The 15503-nt window shown below is 38.8% G+C and overlaps 1 protein-coding gene across 2 annotated transcripts in view; it reads right to left on the bottom strand.

Moving 5' to 3' along the window:
* Positions 1–1725: 1725 nt before the first annotated feature.
* Positions 1726–15503, bottom strand: part of LOC102752210 (alcohol dehydrogenase 6) — a 21389-nt gene continuing 7611 nt past the window's right edge. The window contains exons 4-9 of one of the 2 annotated variants that reach the window (XM_006773016.2): positions 11522–11609; positions 11190–11406; positions 8663–8923; positions 7291–7426; positions 4499–4637; positions 1726–3840 (exon numbers count right to left, since the gene is read on the bottom strand). In XM_006773016.2, the coding sequence (XP_006773079.1) occupies positions 3816–3840; positions 4499–4637; positions 7291–7426; positions 8663–8923; positions 11190–11406; positions 11522–11609 (866 nt within the window). In that variant the 3' untranslated portion in view covers positions 1726–3815. Of the gene's footprint in view, positions 3841–4498; positions 4638–7290; positions 7427–8662; positions 8924–9799; positions 10061–11189; positions 11407–11521; positions 11610–15503 lie in introns of both variants that reach the window. The other variant, XM_015570010.1, reaches the window with a different exon arrangement.

The following is a 15503-nucleotide window of genomic DNA, read 5'->3' as shown; positions in this document are numbered from 1 at the left end:
TGTACAGATGAGTTAACACAAATTATAAAGGGCATTTCCATTGCTCCACAATCCTTCCTGTACTCACCCTTTTCCTTCACCATCCTAATAATTATTTCCTTGCATTTCTTTTTGATTTATGCTTCTCTGTAAGTGTTCTTTAGTTTTACATCTGAAAAACTTTATATGAATGAAATCTTAGTGTTTGTATTCTTTCATGTCTTCTCGCAATTCCATGTTTTTGAGAAATCCCCCACATTGCTTGTAGCTGTTTATTTTCATTATCATTTATTTTCCTTTCCCTTTTCTTTCTTATGATGAATTAATGATTGCATAAAAAAGTTTCCTTAAGGAAAATTCAGGACTAATATGCAAACAGTACACACTATTATAGTGATGCCAACCTGATGGTTTTGGGTCTCGGGGACTCTGGCTGTGCTCAGTACAGAGTAATCCCTGGATGGCTGTAGGCAAGTACCTGGTGCCCCATCTGACCTTATGGAGCTGTGATCACCGATGCAGTGGGCCAGAGCTCCCCTGGAATCACACTTGCTTGGCTGTTTGTGGGAAATGGAGTGTCCCATAGTGGTTGTTAAGTATTTTGAGTAGGTGTGGAATTACTGCGTCTTCAACTTTGATAGAGAAGGCTGAAGTGTTTTTACAATATGGCTTTCCTTACCAGCAAGGATGTATCAGAGTTTTCACTGGGCCACAACCTTGCCTATGCCTGGAATTGCTGGACTTTATAATTTTTGATAATCTGTGGGCGTGGATTGATAAGTAATTGTTTTTAATTTGTAGTTCTGTAATCATTAATGAGAATAAGCACCGGCGGTGTACTGGAGCCAGCTCATATTGATTTTTGGTCTGCTTGTTCTATTAACTACGAGAGATATTTAAAAATAATTATTATGAATTTGTTCATTTCTTACAGTCACTGAAGCTATTTTTTCCATTGATTTTTAGAAAGAGTGGAAGAAAGAAAGGAGGGACATCAATGGGAGAGAGACACATCGATTGGTTGCCTCCTTAATTCACTCCATGTGAGTCCGGGGATCAAACCTGCAACCTAGGTCTGTGCCCTTGACTGTGAATCAAACTCATGTCCCTTTTGTGTGCTGGTCGAAGCTCTAACCACGGAGCAACACCAGCCAGGGCCTTTTCCTACTTTTTGCTTTACATACTTTGAGGCTTGATACTAGTATTTGCAAGTGTTCTTTGTTGTACGTATTTTTAAAAGTTTGACAATGTATTTTGCCATCTCTGTCAGCGTGTTTTTCTTTATACCATTTCTTTTTAATCCCATAGTATTCCACTATCTCTTCCAGACTTTAAGTGATATTTTATTGCAGAAGAGTTAAATGTTTCTAGTATACTGTTTGGAAGTATAATTTATACTCTTTGCTTCTACTTTCTCACTCCCATGTTTCACTTCTTAACTTCTTTTTCATGTCTATCTTTTAATTAAAACTATTTTTTTTTGCAAGTTGTTAGTGGTTTCATTTGTAACAAATAATTTTAAAAAATTTCTCTGTAACATTTACTTTTTCTAGCCTTTTTAATATTTTCATGAATTCTTTCCCTCTGTGGCCAACAGCGACAGTGGATGGATATACAACGATGTGGGTCGTCACCTGAACTCGTGTAATATTTCTGGCCAAGTATCAACAGAAAGGAGAAAAAGTCTGCATTTGTGACTGGATACAGAGTTTTCCAATGCGCTACAACTTAAAGAGACATTCCAAGCAGCTTAAAGAAGTGGGCTTTATTGGGGTAGAATGTAGGTGCTGTTGACAGCAAAACATTTTTGGGCAGACTCAGACCCCCCAAGACCTGAAGACTTCTCCAAGTTCTCAGTGTCAGTAATGTTACTTCCCACAGCAGGGCAGGTGCATGCTGAGCTGCCCTCAGGGAATAGAGGCGCAGAGCAGAGCAGAGCAGAGCAGAGTTGGGCGTCCTGCTCAGACTTGGCGAGATGGAGAAAAGGAGTGCCATGCCCTTGTCGGCAGAGGCGTCCCTGGTAGGACACGCCCTACTCTGAACCCTCTGTCTTTGTTAAAATACTCCTTATGATGATCAGAGAGGGGGCAGCCAGCAGTGGCAGTCCACTGGGACCCAGGCCCTTCTCTGGTTCTAATGCAGACAGCAGGTTGAATAAAACCAATATACAAGCCATTTTGTATTCCTAGGTGGGAGGGGGAAAGGCCCTAGACACAACTGTGCTTGCACAAAGCGCTGAGAATAAACAGCACGTCAGATGCAAAAACAAATTACTAGTTGGCATTGAAGCTAATCATTTTTCCTTGCTTAGTTGTCCGTTCTCTCATTAGGACTCCAAGAGTTCTGCTGGAGGCTAAAGGTTGGACCTGCTGAAGGAGAGAGCCCCTGCTCCCACTGGTGACACAGTTTGGAAGAGAAAGAATACGTTTGATAGCACCGATCCCCTCTATTTGTAGGAGGCAGGTACCCTGAAGGAAAGACAGGGTGCCCACCTCATGATGCTTCTTCTCAGTGTGGGAATCAGAGTCTCATGAGAGCCTTTTGACACCTGTGGTAGCCGTGACTGTAGCTCACCTTTCTGGCTGATCTGAAATCAGGAAGCGACTGGACTAGGTAAGACATGACATCTCATCTCCTGGTTTCCCGAGGTCTGTTGAGGTCTGCTGACCCACGGGACCCCCGTCTGATCTAGTGGCTTCAGATCTAGGGGAGCCCAAACTGCAGCAGAAGTGACCTTAACTAGGAAGGGAGCTCTGGTGTGTGTGCTGGAGAAGAGGGTTTGAAAGAGACTCTCTCTCTAGGGAATAGGGAAGAAGTCCTATCCCACGAGGGCTCAATCTTAACCCAGGTTCTAGGAGCATTACGAAGGAGTAGGGCAGAGAAGTAGGGGCAGGGGTAGATGGGGATTGGATGCCACAAATCACTGCTGGATCTTGTCTTTATCCCATCTACTACTTGAAGGAAAGAAACTATGATACACATTAGTAGTAACTACACACTATCCCCTCTTCCCTTGGAGAGTGGAATAAAAGCCAGTTTATTGTTTAATACCACAGCGGCCTCCTAGGGTGCATGGATCCTGGTAATTAATGATGCCCCTTTTCTTTCAAGCCCCTTTTTCTTCCTGATGAATTTTAGATGGCTTGGCTATGAAGCCACGTGACACAAACTGCTGCGAGCTAAACTATCCTGGCCAATTAAAGAAAAACTTAAAGTTCCTTTGGCAATCCACGAGAGAAGAGGTGAGTGCCATAGAAGTATTGTAAGTGATGGTTTGAGGCTGGGTTATATAAGATGAAACACCAGTAGAAGTTTCTCTGGGGTGAGTAATACTGAGAATGAAGTACTTAGTGTTTAACTGGGATTTATTGAAGTTGATGTAATAAAGTCCCCTTTCCCCCATCAGCTTGCTTTAACCTGAATGTTCAATAAACTCATGAGTGGTGAGTTTTGTTTCTTCGGTGTGAAATGAGTGGAGTTTCATGGGGATGAGAGACAGTGTGTGCAAAGAAACAGGGGCCCAGAGGTAGGGGCAAGTATGAAAATGGGAGTATCATGGGGTGACTGTTTGTTTGAAGGGTTTGGAATTGGGTGATTCAAATCAACCCTAAACTAGCTCTAACAGGGGGACGTTCCTGGGTGGGACTGGGTGACATAAGACCAATTTTGAAGAGGTGTTGAGAGCAGAAGTCAGATGTGAGCTCACTACTGAATGAATCAGAGGCAAGAACATAGAAACAGCGCTGTGTGGATAATTCTTCTAAGTCATGGAAGTTATACAGGATGCAATTTAGTTGGTGAAATATGCCGCAGGTCTTGCGTTCATTACATTGTACTTAAAGTAATAGGATACAGCGAATACTGAAAAAGAAAAAAAAAAGAAAGAAAAAAAATAAGTTGAAACATTTCCAAAGCAAACATTTGTCTTTGGGATTTCATATTTTCACTTTGTAGACCAGTAAGTAAGTTAGATTCCTTCTGTTCATGTTATGTGAAAAATGGAGAGATTAAATCAGTGTGAGATTTTTTTTCAAAATGACACCCAGCTCCAAGGGTGAGGAACATGTAAGCAGGTCTGTACCCTGTGGGGAAGGCCAGTGTCCAGTTGATGGCTGGAGTTCTGTTTGTGGGCCAAAGATAGGTGTCAGAATTTAGAATTCTAGGGATAATTCCCCCCTTGGAAATAGAACAACCATGGCCTCTTCATAAACTATGAACTCAAACTTGAGCTAAAATTTTGCGAGCTAAACTCATTGGTTAATGTGTCATATAAAAAATGCCAACTTGGAAATAAAATACGAATGGTAAGGGTAGATGAGCACTTAAATATTTTAAGGATTACATTGATAGACTGGGAATGAATTAAAGAGAGAGAGGAGATGCTTTACAGACTCCTGAAACCTTCTTCACTTGTCTGTATGTGGTTCACCAGCCACAACTTCCCTTCCCTGCCTCTGACTCCCACACCCCTTTCCCTTGCCCCAAACACTCAGACATAAAGGTTAGCGGAAGAACTTGCCATTTTCCGGTTTTCATGAACTCAACGGCTTCATTGATTTTATCAAGCTTCATAGTATGGGTAATCAGTGGATCTAGATTAAACTTCTTTGCCATATAATCTGAAACCAGTCTAGAGACGCTCTCTCTGCTTTTCCAGCCTGGAAATACAACAGATGAACAAGAGATTTTATTCATGAGACTCACTCTACACGAAGGGCCAGGTGAACTGCTGGAGGTGTTAGCTTTGACTGAGGAAATCTAAGGATTTCCCATTAACTTGTCTCAGTCATCAGGAGAATGCCTGTCCCAAACATATACCCTGTTCTCCTGAAAGTTTTGAGACCTCTGGTGCTATAGAGAATTTACTGAAAGCAAGTGAACTGTGGACCTTATCTCAGATGTTTTGGTGTCAGGTTGCACTGCCTGGGAGCTGGGAGCCCACATCTAATGTACAGGGTGTCCCCAAAAAGTGTATTCACACTTTAAGAGCTGATAGCTCAATTTTGAAAAGGAAATGTATACTGCCTTTGTAATTATTCAAAGTGTGTGAATACATTTTTTTGGAGGATATCCTATACAAAAAAACAAAAAACAAAAACAAAAAAACAAGGCCAAAGTCTTGGGAACTAGGAAAGAAAGCAATTCAAAGGTCAGGAACAGGACATTTTGTGTGTTGTTTTGGTCTGCAGTTTCATGAACGAGCCAAATATCTTAAGGGAAGAGAAGAATTTCCGCATGGCAGTGATCTCAGTGACAGTTTTTGGGAAAAAGAATGTGTACACAGCAAGATAAGAATAAAATGTTTTTTCTGGAAGTAAGAATTGCACAGGGAAAGGTGGGGTCAGCCAAGGGAACAGAAACTTAACATTGTATTTTCTCTGTTTTCATAATTTTCAAGAAATACTATTTTTACATTTAGGACTGTGCTAAGTGACATGCCAGCAAGTCACCACACGGAAGTGGTGGTCTGCTTGTTTCTGGAAGGGGTGAGTGTGGTGTAATTGTGCAAGGAGGCAAGTGTCCTAAGCAGCTCATCCTTTGACGGGATCTTGGTAGTTATGTGCTTTTCTTGGTTCCAGCCTGGGCCAAGTTCTTCAGTCTTCCCACCTATTCCTAAAATTACCTAAAAGTATTCCAAGGAGTGTATTTTGCATGTAAGTTGGTCTCTGATATATATAATCAAGAATTCTAATGTGCTATATGTCATGGCATGAAGGGCTAGTGTATTTTTCTATTTGTCTTAATCTTTTTTTCAAAAATTGAGATATCACTGACATATAACATTGTATTAGTTTTCAGCGTACACTATAATGATTTGATGTATGTATATATTGTGAAATGATTACTATTAAACTAAGTTTAGTTAACACTCACCACCACACACAGTTACAATTTTTTTTCTTGTCATGACAGTTTTTAAGATCTGCTGTCTTTGTTTTTATGTTTTGCTTGGTGATATGATAAAGCATTTTCATATCTATATAAGGAACACTTTCACTTTTTTTTCTTTGTTTTGTTTCTTCTTTCAACCAAACAATCCAAAAAGGAAGGCCCCAGGAACACAGACTAGGCCAGGCAGTGTTTCTTAACAATAGCATTAATGGCATTTTGGGTGGGAAAAGTCTTCCTAGTGTATATTGCAGGAAGTTTAGCAGGCCTGTTCAACACCCATTTAATGCTACCTTTAATTGAAAACTATTGAACCAGAGAAAGGAATTAACTTCATGATCATTATGTGAATGTTTAAGTGGCTAGTGACATATTTCTATATGAGGATTATTTAAAATATTGGTGACCTTATTTTACAAGAGTTAGCTGAGTATTTGCATTTGTAATCAGCAGTTATTGTCTGTAAACACAATAGAGGGAAACAACAGTGTGTTTGTCCAATGATCCCAAATGGAGGAACTGGAAGTACAGTCTAAACTGGATTTTTGCCTTTTTCCCTGGCTCTGTCATTTATCTACTTTTTGTAAAATACCTGTAAGAAAACCCTACCATAGCTAATTTGGAGGCCACAGCTAGCTCACTAGTCCAAATAATGCAGATGGCTCCTAATTCTCATCTCTTTTGCCCAAGAATTCAGATTGCCCAAAAATCTCTGGCTAAATATATTTTTTCTTAAATATTAGATTACTTGTTTATAAGCACAGGATCCTAAACAGATTTATTAAATTTAGCTTCTTTATTCTTTTTCATAAAAGACTTCTAAAATATATAAAATTTTAAAATAATGTAAAAATCAAAGTACTTTTATGATTTTTTCTCAAAAAATAAATCTCATTTTCTTGTTATCAGCAGTATTTCTTTTTAGTCATAAATCTATCATGTTTAATATAATTTGAGTTGATACAATGACAACTCAGTTGTTTCATATAAGATTTACATTGTTGAACATTGACCGCTAACAGTTCAATATATCCTTCAAAGAATGCCAGTTGGCAGGTATATAACTCAATTGAAGTATAGTTATTGATCACAAAATTGCCTTTCCTTTTCAGTTTAGAATTTGCATTAAACTTTGGACATTGGCTTCTTCCCCAATCAATTTTTTAAAGTCTCTTCTCTCTCTTTGCGAGAAAAAGCTTACCAAGAGACAACTGTAGATATCCAATACCCATCTCCCTGTATTGGATATTGTGAACACAAATATCCAATACAGGGAGATGGGTATTGGATATCTATGTTGAAACAAAAACTGTAGTCTAAAGCTCTTGTTTTATGTGCCTTCTCAAGCATTTATGATACATTTATCTATTATGCCATCTCCAAACCCCCACACATTTCCACTCTTCCTTGCTTCATCCATACCTCCAAAAACAGATCCCTTCAAAGAACGTCCTGAGAAAAACAAGTAGCCATTGATGTTGAGCTGGACACCATAATCCAAGAGCCCAACAATCACGCAGACTCCATGGCTCTCATGGCAGGAGGCCAGGGCAGCTGCCTGTTGGAAAGCAATGCAAGACAATGCAGGGGTTAAAAGATGTGCCTCAGAGATAGGGACTTAGTCTAAATCTCAGCTTGACTGCTGAATGGTCTGTGACCTTCGTTTAGGGCTTTCTCTGTCCTCATTTGAAATAACATTTTTCTTACAAGGATATGCTGAAACATGAATAAGATATTGTGTACTGCCAAGTATGTATAATATTTGGCATTTTAGATTAAACAGATAGAAATTTAATAATTAAAATACTGATATCTATGGTAGTAATAGTACTATCAGTACTGCTACTACTAATTTTAATATGAACCATTACTGATATTGATGGTTAGAGTTGACATCTTTTCAACATAAAAGAGTACAATTGGATATTTGCATTACATCATGTATTAGCAAAGCGATCAACTAATGTTCCCATTAGTTATTTTGAAAGGCTATTTCTCAGAGCCTGACTGTCTGTGGGAAAGATTGTGAGAAAGGTTTTCTTGTATCTTTTAACAGAAGAGGAGATTTGTGGGCAGTGAGGAGTGAAACGATTTTGTAAGCTGAAGAAAGGACCTCGGCTGGAGGAGGCAGTTCTTGGGTTTCTATTCTTCTGGTGGAGCTGTACAACCTGACCTTTACATTGCTTCTACAAATTTCCCAGGAAAGCAAGTCTCAAGCTGCAAAATAATTTCTTCTCCATCCATATTCTCTTACATCAACCACGTTTAGCCAGAAAAACAACATCTTTCTTCTTTATTTTTGAAATGAGTCTATTTAGTCAAGATTGGTAAATATTTTTCTTGGAAGCTTCTCTCAGATCCAACCTGAAAGACTGCTGTGAGTGCAAAGCTCACATTGCTTTATAGGATCATTCATCCAATATTGTCCTTATCCTGCCTAAATCTTCTGGCTTAGAAATTAAGTGACTGGGCTTCTGCTTATTACGAAATAATCTCTTGAGAATTCTTAACAAGGCCTTTCTGTCCTGCTTCTTGGATGTTGTCTGCTTATTTGAAGGGACTGGCATGATTCCCTTATGTCACTGAGGGGAGAGAGAGAAGAAAAACACAGTATGGGGGTTCTAGGGGAATGAAGAGATTTGTAGGAGTGGACAGAGGATATCAGGTGGGATGTCATGAGCACAGGAAAATCAAATAGAGGAATGTGGAAGAAGTTTTAGAATTTTTATTCAAGTAAAATCTAAAGTGATGATTGGTAGAAATTTGGTAATTTTCATTCCAGAGGATTACATACCACCAATTCTGGATTTCCAATGACCTCAAAGCAAAATTCCACACCAGCGCCTGTCATTTCAACTAAAACATCTTGGATGGGTTTCTTGAAGTCCTGTGGGCTGATGCACTCGGTGGCACCCACTTGCTTCGCCTTCTCAAATTTGTCTTTGTTGATGTCCACCCCAATGATCCTGGCTGCTCCAGCCGCTTTACAGCCCATGACAACCGACAGGCCGACTCCTCCCAGGCCAAACACCGCACAGGTGGAGCCTGGCGTCACCTGAGCCCGTAAAAGCATAAAACAAAAGCAAAGAGAACACGCACATTCACTCAGTTGGAAAGACCAAGTCTGTATATACTTTTATGAGATGTAAGCAAAGGATATTTTCAATTAAAACATATTATAACTAAAGTTGTAATTTCTCAAGGTATTTCTAAGTGTGGAATACTTTTTTGCCAGAGGAGCAAAAAAAATTACCTGCAAATAGAACATTTCAACTGAGGAATTAGCATGGGTAGGAGCAGTTTAATGACCTTTTTTTGAACCTTAAGACTTATTTGGCACAGTATTTACTTGATTTAGGATATTTTGAGTTCTTTAAAACAATCTCCAAATTCCTGCAACCCTTCCTTTCTCTTTCCTTGGGAATATCTGTAATCTTTCCATTACTTACATTGCCAATGCCTTACGAAGACAGAGGTTTATTTCTTATTGGGTCCCAAAAGAGACTAATTTAAATTGAATCCCTCCTATCCTATCGCTTTGTATGGTATTGGGACTAATGAAAATTGGGGGGGGGGGGAGAACTAAAATTCAAAACACAATAAAGAAATGGGGGTTGCAGGGATTGAAAACAGTATTTGTATGAATTATATTTACTTGAGTTTGAATATTTTAACTAAAAATTAACAAAGTAAATTTTAAGTGGTCTAATACTCTAAAAGGGAATTATTCCTGGAGATAGGATTTTTAGTTGATGGAATGAAACATTTGTCATAATAATAAATTAAATAATCCAGGTACTAATTAGGAGATGAAAAATCACTATTCTTAGTTTGAAAAATATTCTGTACATATATTTATATTCTGCTGCCTAAGAACATACTCCAGAATGCAGAAACACACATTTCATGGCATTCCATGGCACATACATACCATGGTGTCAAGCCGACCAACAACTTCAAATGAAAAATCCACACCTCCACCGCTCATTTCCTTCAGCACCTCGTGGATGGGTTTCTTGAAGTCCTGTGGGCTGATGCACTCGGTGGCACCCACTTGCTTCGCCTTCTCAAATTTGTCTTTGTTGATGTCCACCCCAATGATCCTGGCTGCTCCAGCCGCTTTACAGCCCATGACAACCGACAGGCCGACTCCTCCCAGGCCAAACACCGCACAGGTGGAGCCTGGCGTCACCTGAGCCCGTAAAAGCATAAAACAAAAGCAAAGAGAACACGCACATTCACTCAGTTGGAAAGACCAAGTCTGTATATACTTTTATGAGATGTAAGCAAAGGATATTTTCAATTAAAACATATTATAACTAAAGTTGTAATTTCTCAAGGTATTTCTAAGTGTGGAATACTTTTTTGCCAGAGGAGCAAAAAAAATTACCTGCAAATAGAACATTTCAACTGAGGAATTAGCATGGGTAGGAGCAGTTTAATGACCTTTTTTTGAACCTTAAGACTTATTTGGCACAGTATTTACTTGATTTAGGATATTTTGAGTTCTTTAAAACAATCTCCAAATTCCTGCAACCCTTCCTTTCTCTTTCCTTGGGAATATCTGTAATCTTTCCATTACTTACATTGCCAATGCCTTACGAAGACAGAGGTTTATTTCTTATTGGGTCCCAAAAGAGACTAATTTAAATTGAATCCCTCCTATCCTATCGCTTTGTATGGTATTGGGACTAATGAAAATTGGGGGGGGGGGGAGAACTAAAATTCAACAGCCAATTAAACAATGGAGGTTGTCAGGATTGGGTGATGTTCCAAAACAGAAGTATAACAGTAACCCACTCAGTCAGAGTGGGGTTGCCTGACCAATCTGTTGTATATAGCAACACCCCTTTCATGAGTTGATCTTCCTACTCTCCTTTTCTTTTCATGAGCATGGATCACCACCTGATGCATTGTACAACAGAATAGAAGCTTGATGAGTTTTGATAGCTGCTAAATCCCTACACCTGCAACAGTGAATGACTCCATAAATATTTGTTGAATGAAAAAAAAGAATGAACTGGAATATGGAAGATACATAGCCATTTTGTGACTGTGTTATGTTTAACTCCAGTAATTCCTCATGTCTCCACTTGTGAATGGCATCCAGACATAATTTGGCATTTACTACTGACTGAGAGGGAATGGGACAGATGTTGACGAGGGTATGGGATGACTAGATTGTAAAGAACTCAGGGATGTTTCAAGGCAGGTTTGTGATTCTTCCTCAGGTTGAATGATCAGATATGGCCTAGATGCATGAGGCCTATCAACACCATATACCAAGAGTTCCAATCACAATGGGTATAAATGCTTCTCACCTTGGCAGTATTGATTGCAGCACCGTACCCAGTAGAAAAACCACAGCTAATGAGGCATACTTTCTCCAGAGGAGCCGCTGCATCGATCTTGGCAACTGAGATTTCTCTTATCACTGTGTATTCAGAGAAGGTGCTCGTATTGGCAAAGTGATATATTGGTTTTCCCTTGCAGGTAAATCTACTGGTACCATCAGTCATCAGGCTGGTATACGACTGTCTTTTGTAGACCAAAAAACAAAAAAAGTTTTTTTAAGTTTGAATTAGCAAGCTTATATTCCTTCCAAGGACATTCAATTAATTTTTCAAAAAGAAAATATTTAGTAAAAACTTACTTGAGTTGTATACAATAGTTGTCTTCAGAATTAAGGCATGAGGCACACTCTCCACTCTGTGGTAGAAACAGTGTGACGACTTTATCACCTAAGAGAACAAAATCATTTAATACGATGTTATCTTTTAAAGTAAAGAGATAGCTGTTTCTCAAAGTGTAAACAGCAAGGCACCCAGGAAAAATATGATTCCTGAGAGCAATTTCCACATTCAACTGTGTTGATACTGTGGAGACTATGAAATACCTACAGAAAGAAGAGATGTCTTTGGCATCTGGGTCTCCCTGGGCTCAGTGCTAAATCCCTAGGAGCTGAACCCAGATTTGCCTGCTTTGTAATTTATTCTGAAGCTTCAAATGGTAGCCATTAAGCCCAGTCTTATCTTTAATCTTCCACACTAACGTCTGATGTCAGGAGTTGCATTTGTAAACATGGATACCACATGTTCACAATATAAGCTTCTGGAGCAAGGAAAAAGGATTGCCTATATGCTGTGCTATGTATTTTACATCGGTTCTTTCTTCTTGGCCATGGAGACTAAGGTAAGTAGATTTCTCGAGTAATATTCAACATAGAAGGAGAAGATCAGAATAACTTGCCTAAGATGGACTAGAATTCTGACTGCTCCAGTGTCTATCACTGTAAATTAAAGTAAGTTATTTCATATTTTTAGTTAAAAGCCTTTGTAGGATGTAGTTCTTTTATTTTTTATTTTTTAAAAAGTAACACAGACATACATATGGTAAGAACTTAAACTACACAAATGTGAAGATTAGCCCCAGTCTCCAGTTTCCTTTCCTCCACCCTAGAGACAATTACTCTTCTTAGAGTCTATGGTATTTTTAGAGATATAACCCCTTTAAAAATGCAAAGGCTAGCATATTATTTACCCTGTGGTAGGCCTTGGTTTTTGTATTTCTTTGTTCATTTTCATCTGAGGATATTTTAGAGAGACCCATTGATTGGTTGCCTCCTGCACATTCCCAACCAGGGCCAGGAAATGTGCAACCCAGGTATGTGCCCTTGACCGGGAATCGAACCCTCAGTCCTTTGGTGCACAGGCTGATGCCCTAATACTGAGCAACACCAGCCAGGGCTAGGTCTTGGTCTTTTACTTAACAATATAACTTGGAGATTTCTCATTTTAGTACATATAGCACTCTATCGTTTTGATTAAAAGTTACATGGAACTTTGTTGTATAGATATATCATAATTGATTTAACTGGTCTCCTGGACATTCAGGTTATTTCCTGTCTTAAAATTTTTGTTTTGTTTCGTGTTTTCCCGACATGATAAAAAGCAATGCAATAAATATTTTGTGCACATCTGGGCGATGGTAGGCAGAATTTCTAAAATGGTCCTCCAAAGACATCCTGTCCTATTCCCCCTAAACTGAACTCGTTGTTACTGTGACGGTGACTATGTTTGTAGAAAGAGGAGCTTTGCAGATGTATTTAAGGGTACTAATCTATTGACAGGAAAATGGGGAGTACCCCGGAATCTTTAGGCAGACCCCGTGATCACATGAGCCCTTGAAAGGACGCCAGAGGAAAGCAGGAGAGAAAGACAAAGCAATCCAAAGCACCGGAAGGATTCCATGTGCTATTGTTGCTTCGAGGCAAGTGGGTGAAGGGGCCACATAGGAAGGAATGTGAGCAGCTTCAAAAGCTGAGGATGATCGGTCAATCCTACAACCTCAAGGAACTGGATGCTCCAGAGTCTCCAGACAAGAACCCCGCTGGCCAAAACCTTGATTTCTTCCTTGTGAGACCCTAAGCAGAGAACTCAGTCCAACCCATCCAGACTTCTGACATACAGAAACGGAGATGGTAAATTTGTTTTGTTTTAAGCTGCTAACTTTGCAGCAATTTTTTTTTTTTTTTACATCAGCAATAGGAAGCTATGACATGGGTATATATCTATGGAACAACTTTCTAGAATTGGAAGTATTGGGTCCAAATTAGGTGCATATAAATCAGTGGTTCTCAACCTTCCTAATGCCGTGACCCTTTAATACAGTTGCTCATGTTGTGGTGACCCCCAACCATAAAATTATTTTCCTTGCTACTTCATAACTGTAATTTTGCTACTGTTATGAAACGTAATGTAAATATCTGACTTGCAGGATGTATTTTCATTGTTACAAATTGAACATAATTAAAGCATAGTGATTAATCACAAAAACAATATGTAATTATATATGTGTTTTCGATGGTCTTAGGCGACCCCTGTGAAAGGGTCATTCGACCCCCAAAGGGGTCGCGACCCACAGGTTGGTGACCCACAGGTTGAGAACCGCTGATATAAATGATGTTACATATTGCCAAATTTAAAGTTGTGTAAAATTACTTTTCAAATAATGAGCTACAAAGAAGTTGGTTGCCTACACTCTTATCAACCTTACATATTATCAAACTTTAAAATCTTTCCTAATCTGTTAGGTAAACAATGTTTTACCATTGTATTTAAAAATTATATTTATTTAATATGTATATATTTTCCCCTCCATACTAGATCGTGTATTTCCTTTGCCCATTATACTGCCGGGCTGTGTGTTTTTTTTTTTTTTTAATTGCTTTAAAAGAATTCTTTTTTTTTTCTCCCTTTGCCTCTGTACCTCCACCTGTACAATAGGGGAGGTTAATAGTACTTACTTCATATATTTGTGATGAGAACTAAATGAGCTAATATTTGCAAAGTGCTTGGAACAGCATCTGGTTCTTAATAAATGCTAAGGGTTTGATAAATAAAGAACTTTATAAATGTTGACTGTTTAGTGTTTAATATCTGCTTTCCCTTTTATGATTGGTGCTTTGAGTGGGTTTAGATGGAAACCACAGCAGGAAATCATTTCTTTATGGAGGCTGTCACTATTTTTTGTCTGGACAATTGTATTGAACTCCTAAGGGGTCTTATTTCTAACCTCCTCTCTTTCCAGGCCCTCTCATCTATTGATTGCTATTGGTAGCTCTGGTCATGTTGCTAGTTTTTTTTTTAAAAAATGTTGATGGCTTTCTATTTTAATTGTGAGATTTCACTGAGTTTCTGCCAGAAATACCTTTCCTAACTATACATCTGCCATGAGATCTATAAACTAAACAAACAAGGCACAAGAGAAGATGTCTTTGAAGACTTAGCCAGGAGTAGCTGCTGATCAGAGTTTTCTAACTTACAATTGGATTTTTAAAAAAATTTTAATATCATGTGAAAATTGGATTAAATGAGTAAATTTTTCATATGTCCTCCTTATTAATAAAGTGGTTCACCAGGTTAAGTTAATTTGCATTTTATTTTATTTTTTAAAATCTTTATTGTTCAGATTATTACAGATGTTCCTCTTTTTTTCCCCCCATAGCTCCCCTCCACCCAGTTCCCACCCCACTCCAGGCCTTCTCCCCCTCCCCCCGCCACTGACCTTGTTCATAGGTGTAAGCTCTTTGTCCAATCTCTTCCCGAACCCCCCACAGCCCCTTCCCCCCGAGGATTGTCAGTCTGCTCTCTTTCCATGCCCCTGATTCTATTACATTCTTAGACTGTTCTGTTCATCAGGTTTTTTATTCATTTGATTTTTAGGCTCACTTGTTGATAGATATGTATTTGTTGTCACTTTGTTGTTCATAATTTTTTATCTTTATCCTTTTCTTCTTCCTCTTCTTAGAGAATACCCTTCAGCATTTCATATAATACTGGGTTGGTGGTGATGAACTCCTTTAGCTTTTTCTTATAAAGCTCCTATAGCTTTTTCTTATTTAAAAAATTTTAATATCATGTGAAAATTGGATTAAATGAGTAAATTTTTCATATGTCCTCCTTATTAATAAAGTGGTTCACCAGGTTAAGTTAATTTGCATTTTATTTTATTTTTTAAAATCTTTATTGTTCAGATTATTACAGATGTTCCTCTTTTTTTCCCCCCATAGCTCCCCTCCACCCAGTTCCCACCCCACTCCAGGCCTTCTCCCCCTCCCCCCCCCCCCGCCCCTC

The sequence above is a fragment of the Myotis davidii genome, unplaced genomic scaffold (assembly GCF_000327345.1).
Source record: "Myotis davidii unplaced genomic scaffold, ASM32734v1 scaffold226, whole genome shotgun sequence".
Lineage (NCBI taxonomy): Eukaryota > Metazoa > Chordata > Mammalia > Chiroptera > Vespertilionidae > Myotis > Myotis davidii.
The sequence above is the reverse complement of the archived record's forward strand: the minus strand, read 5'-3'. Positions and strand labels throughout refer to the sequence as shown.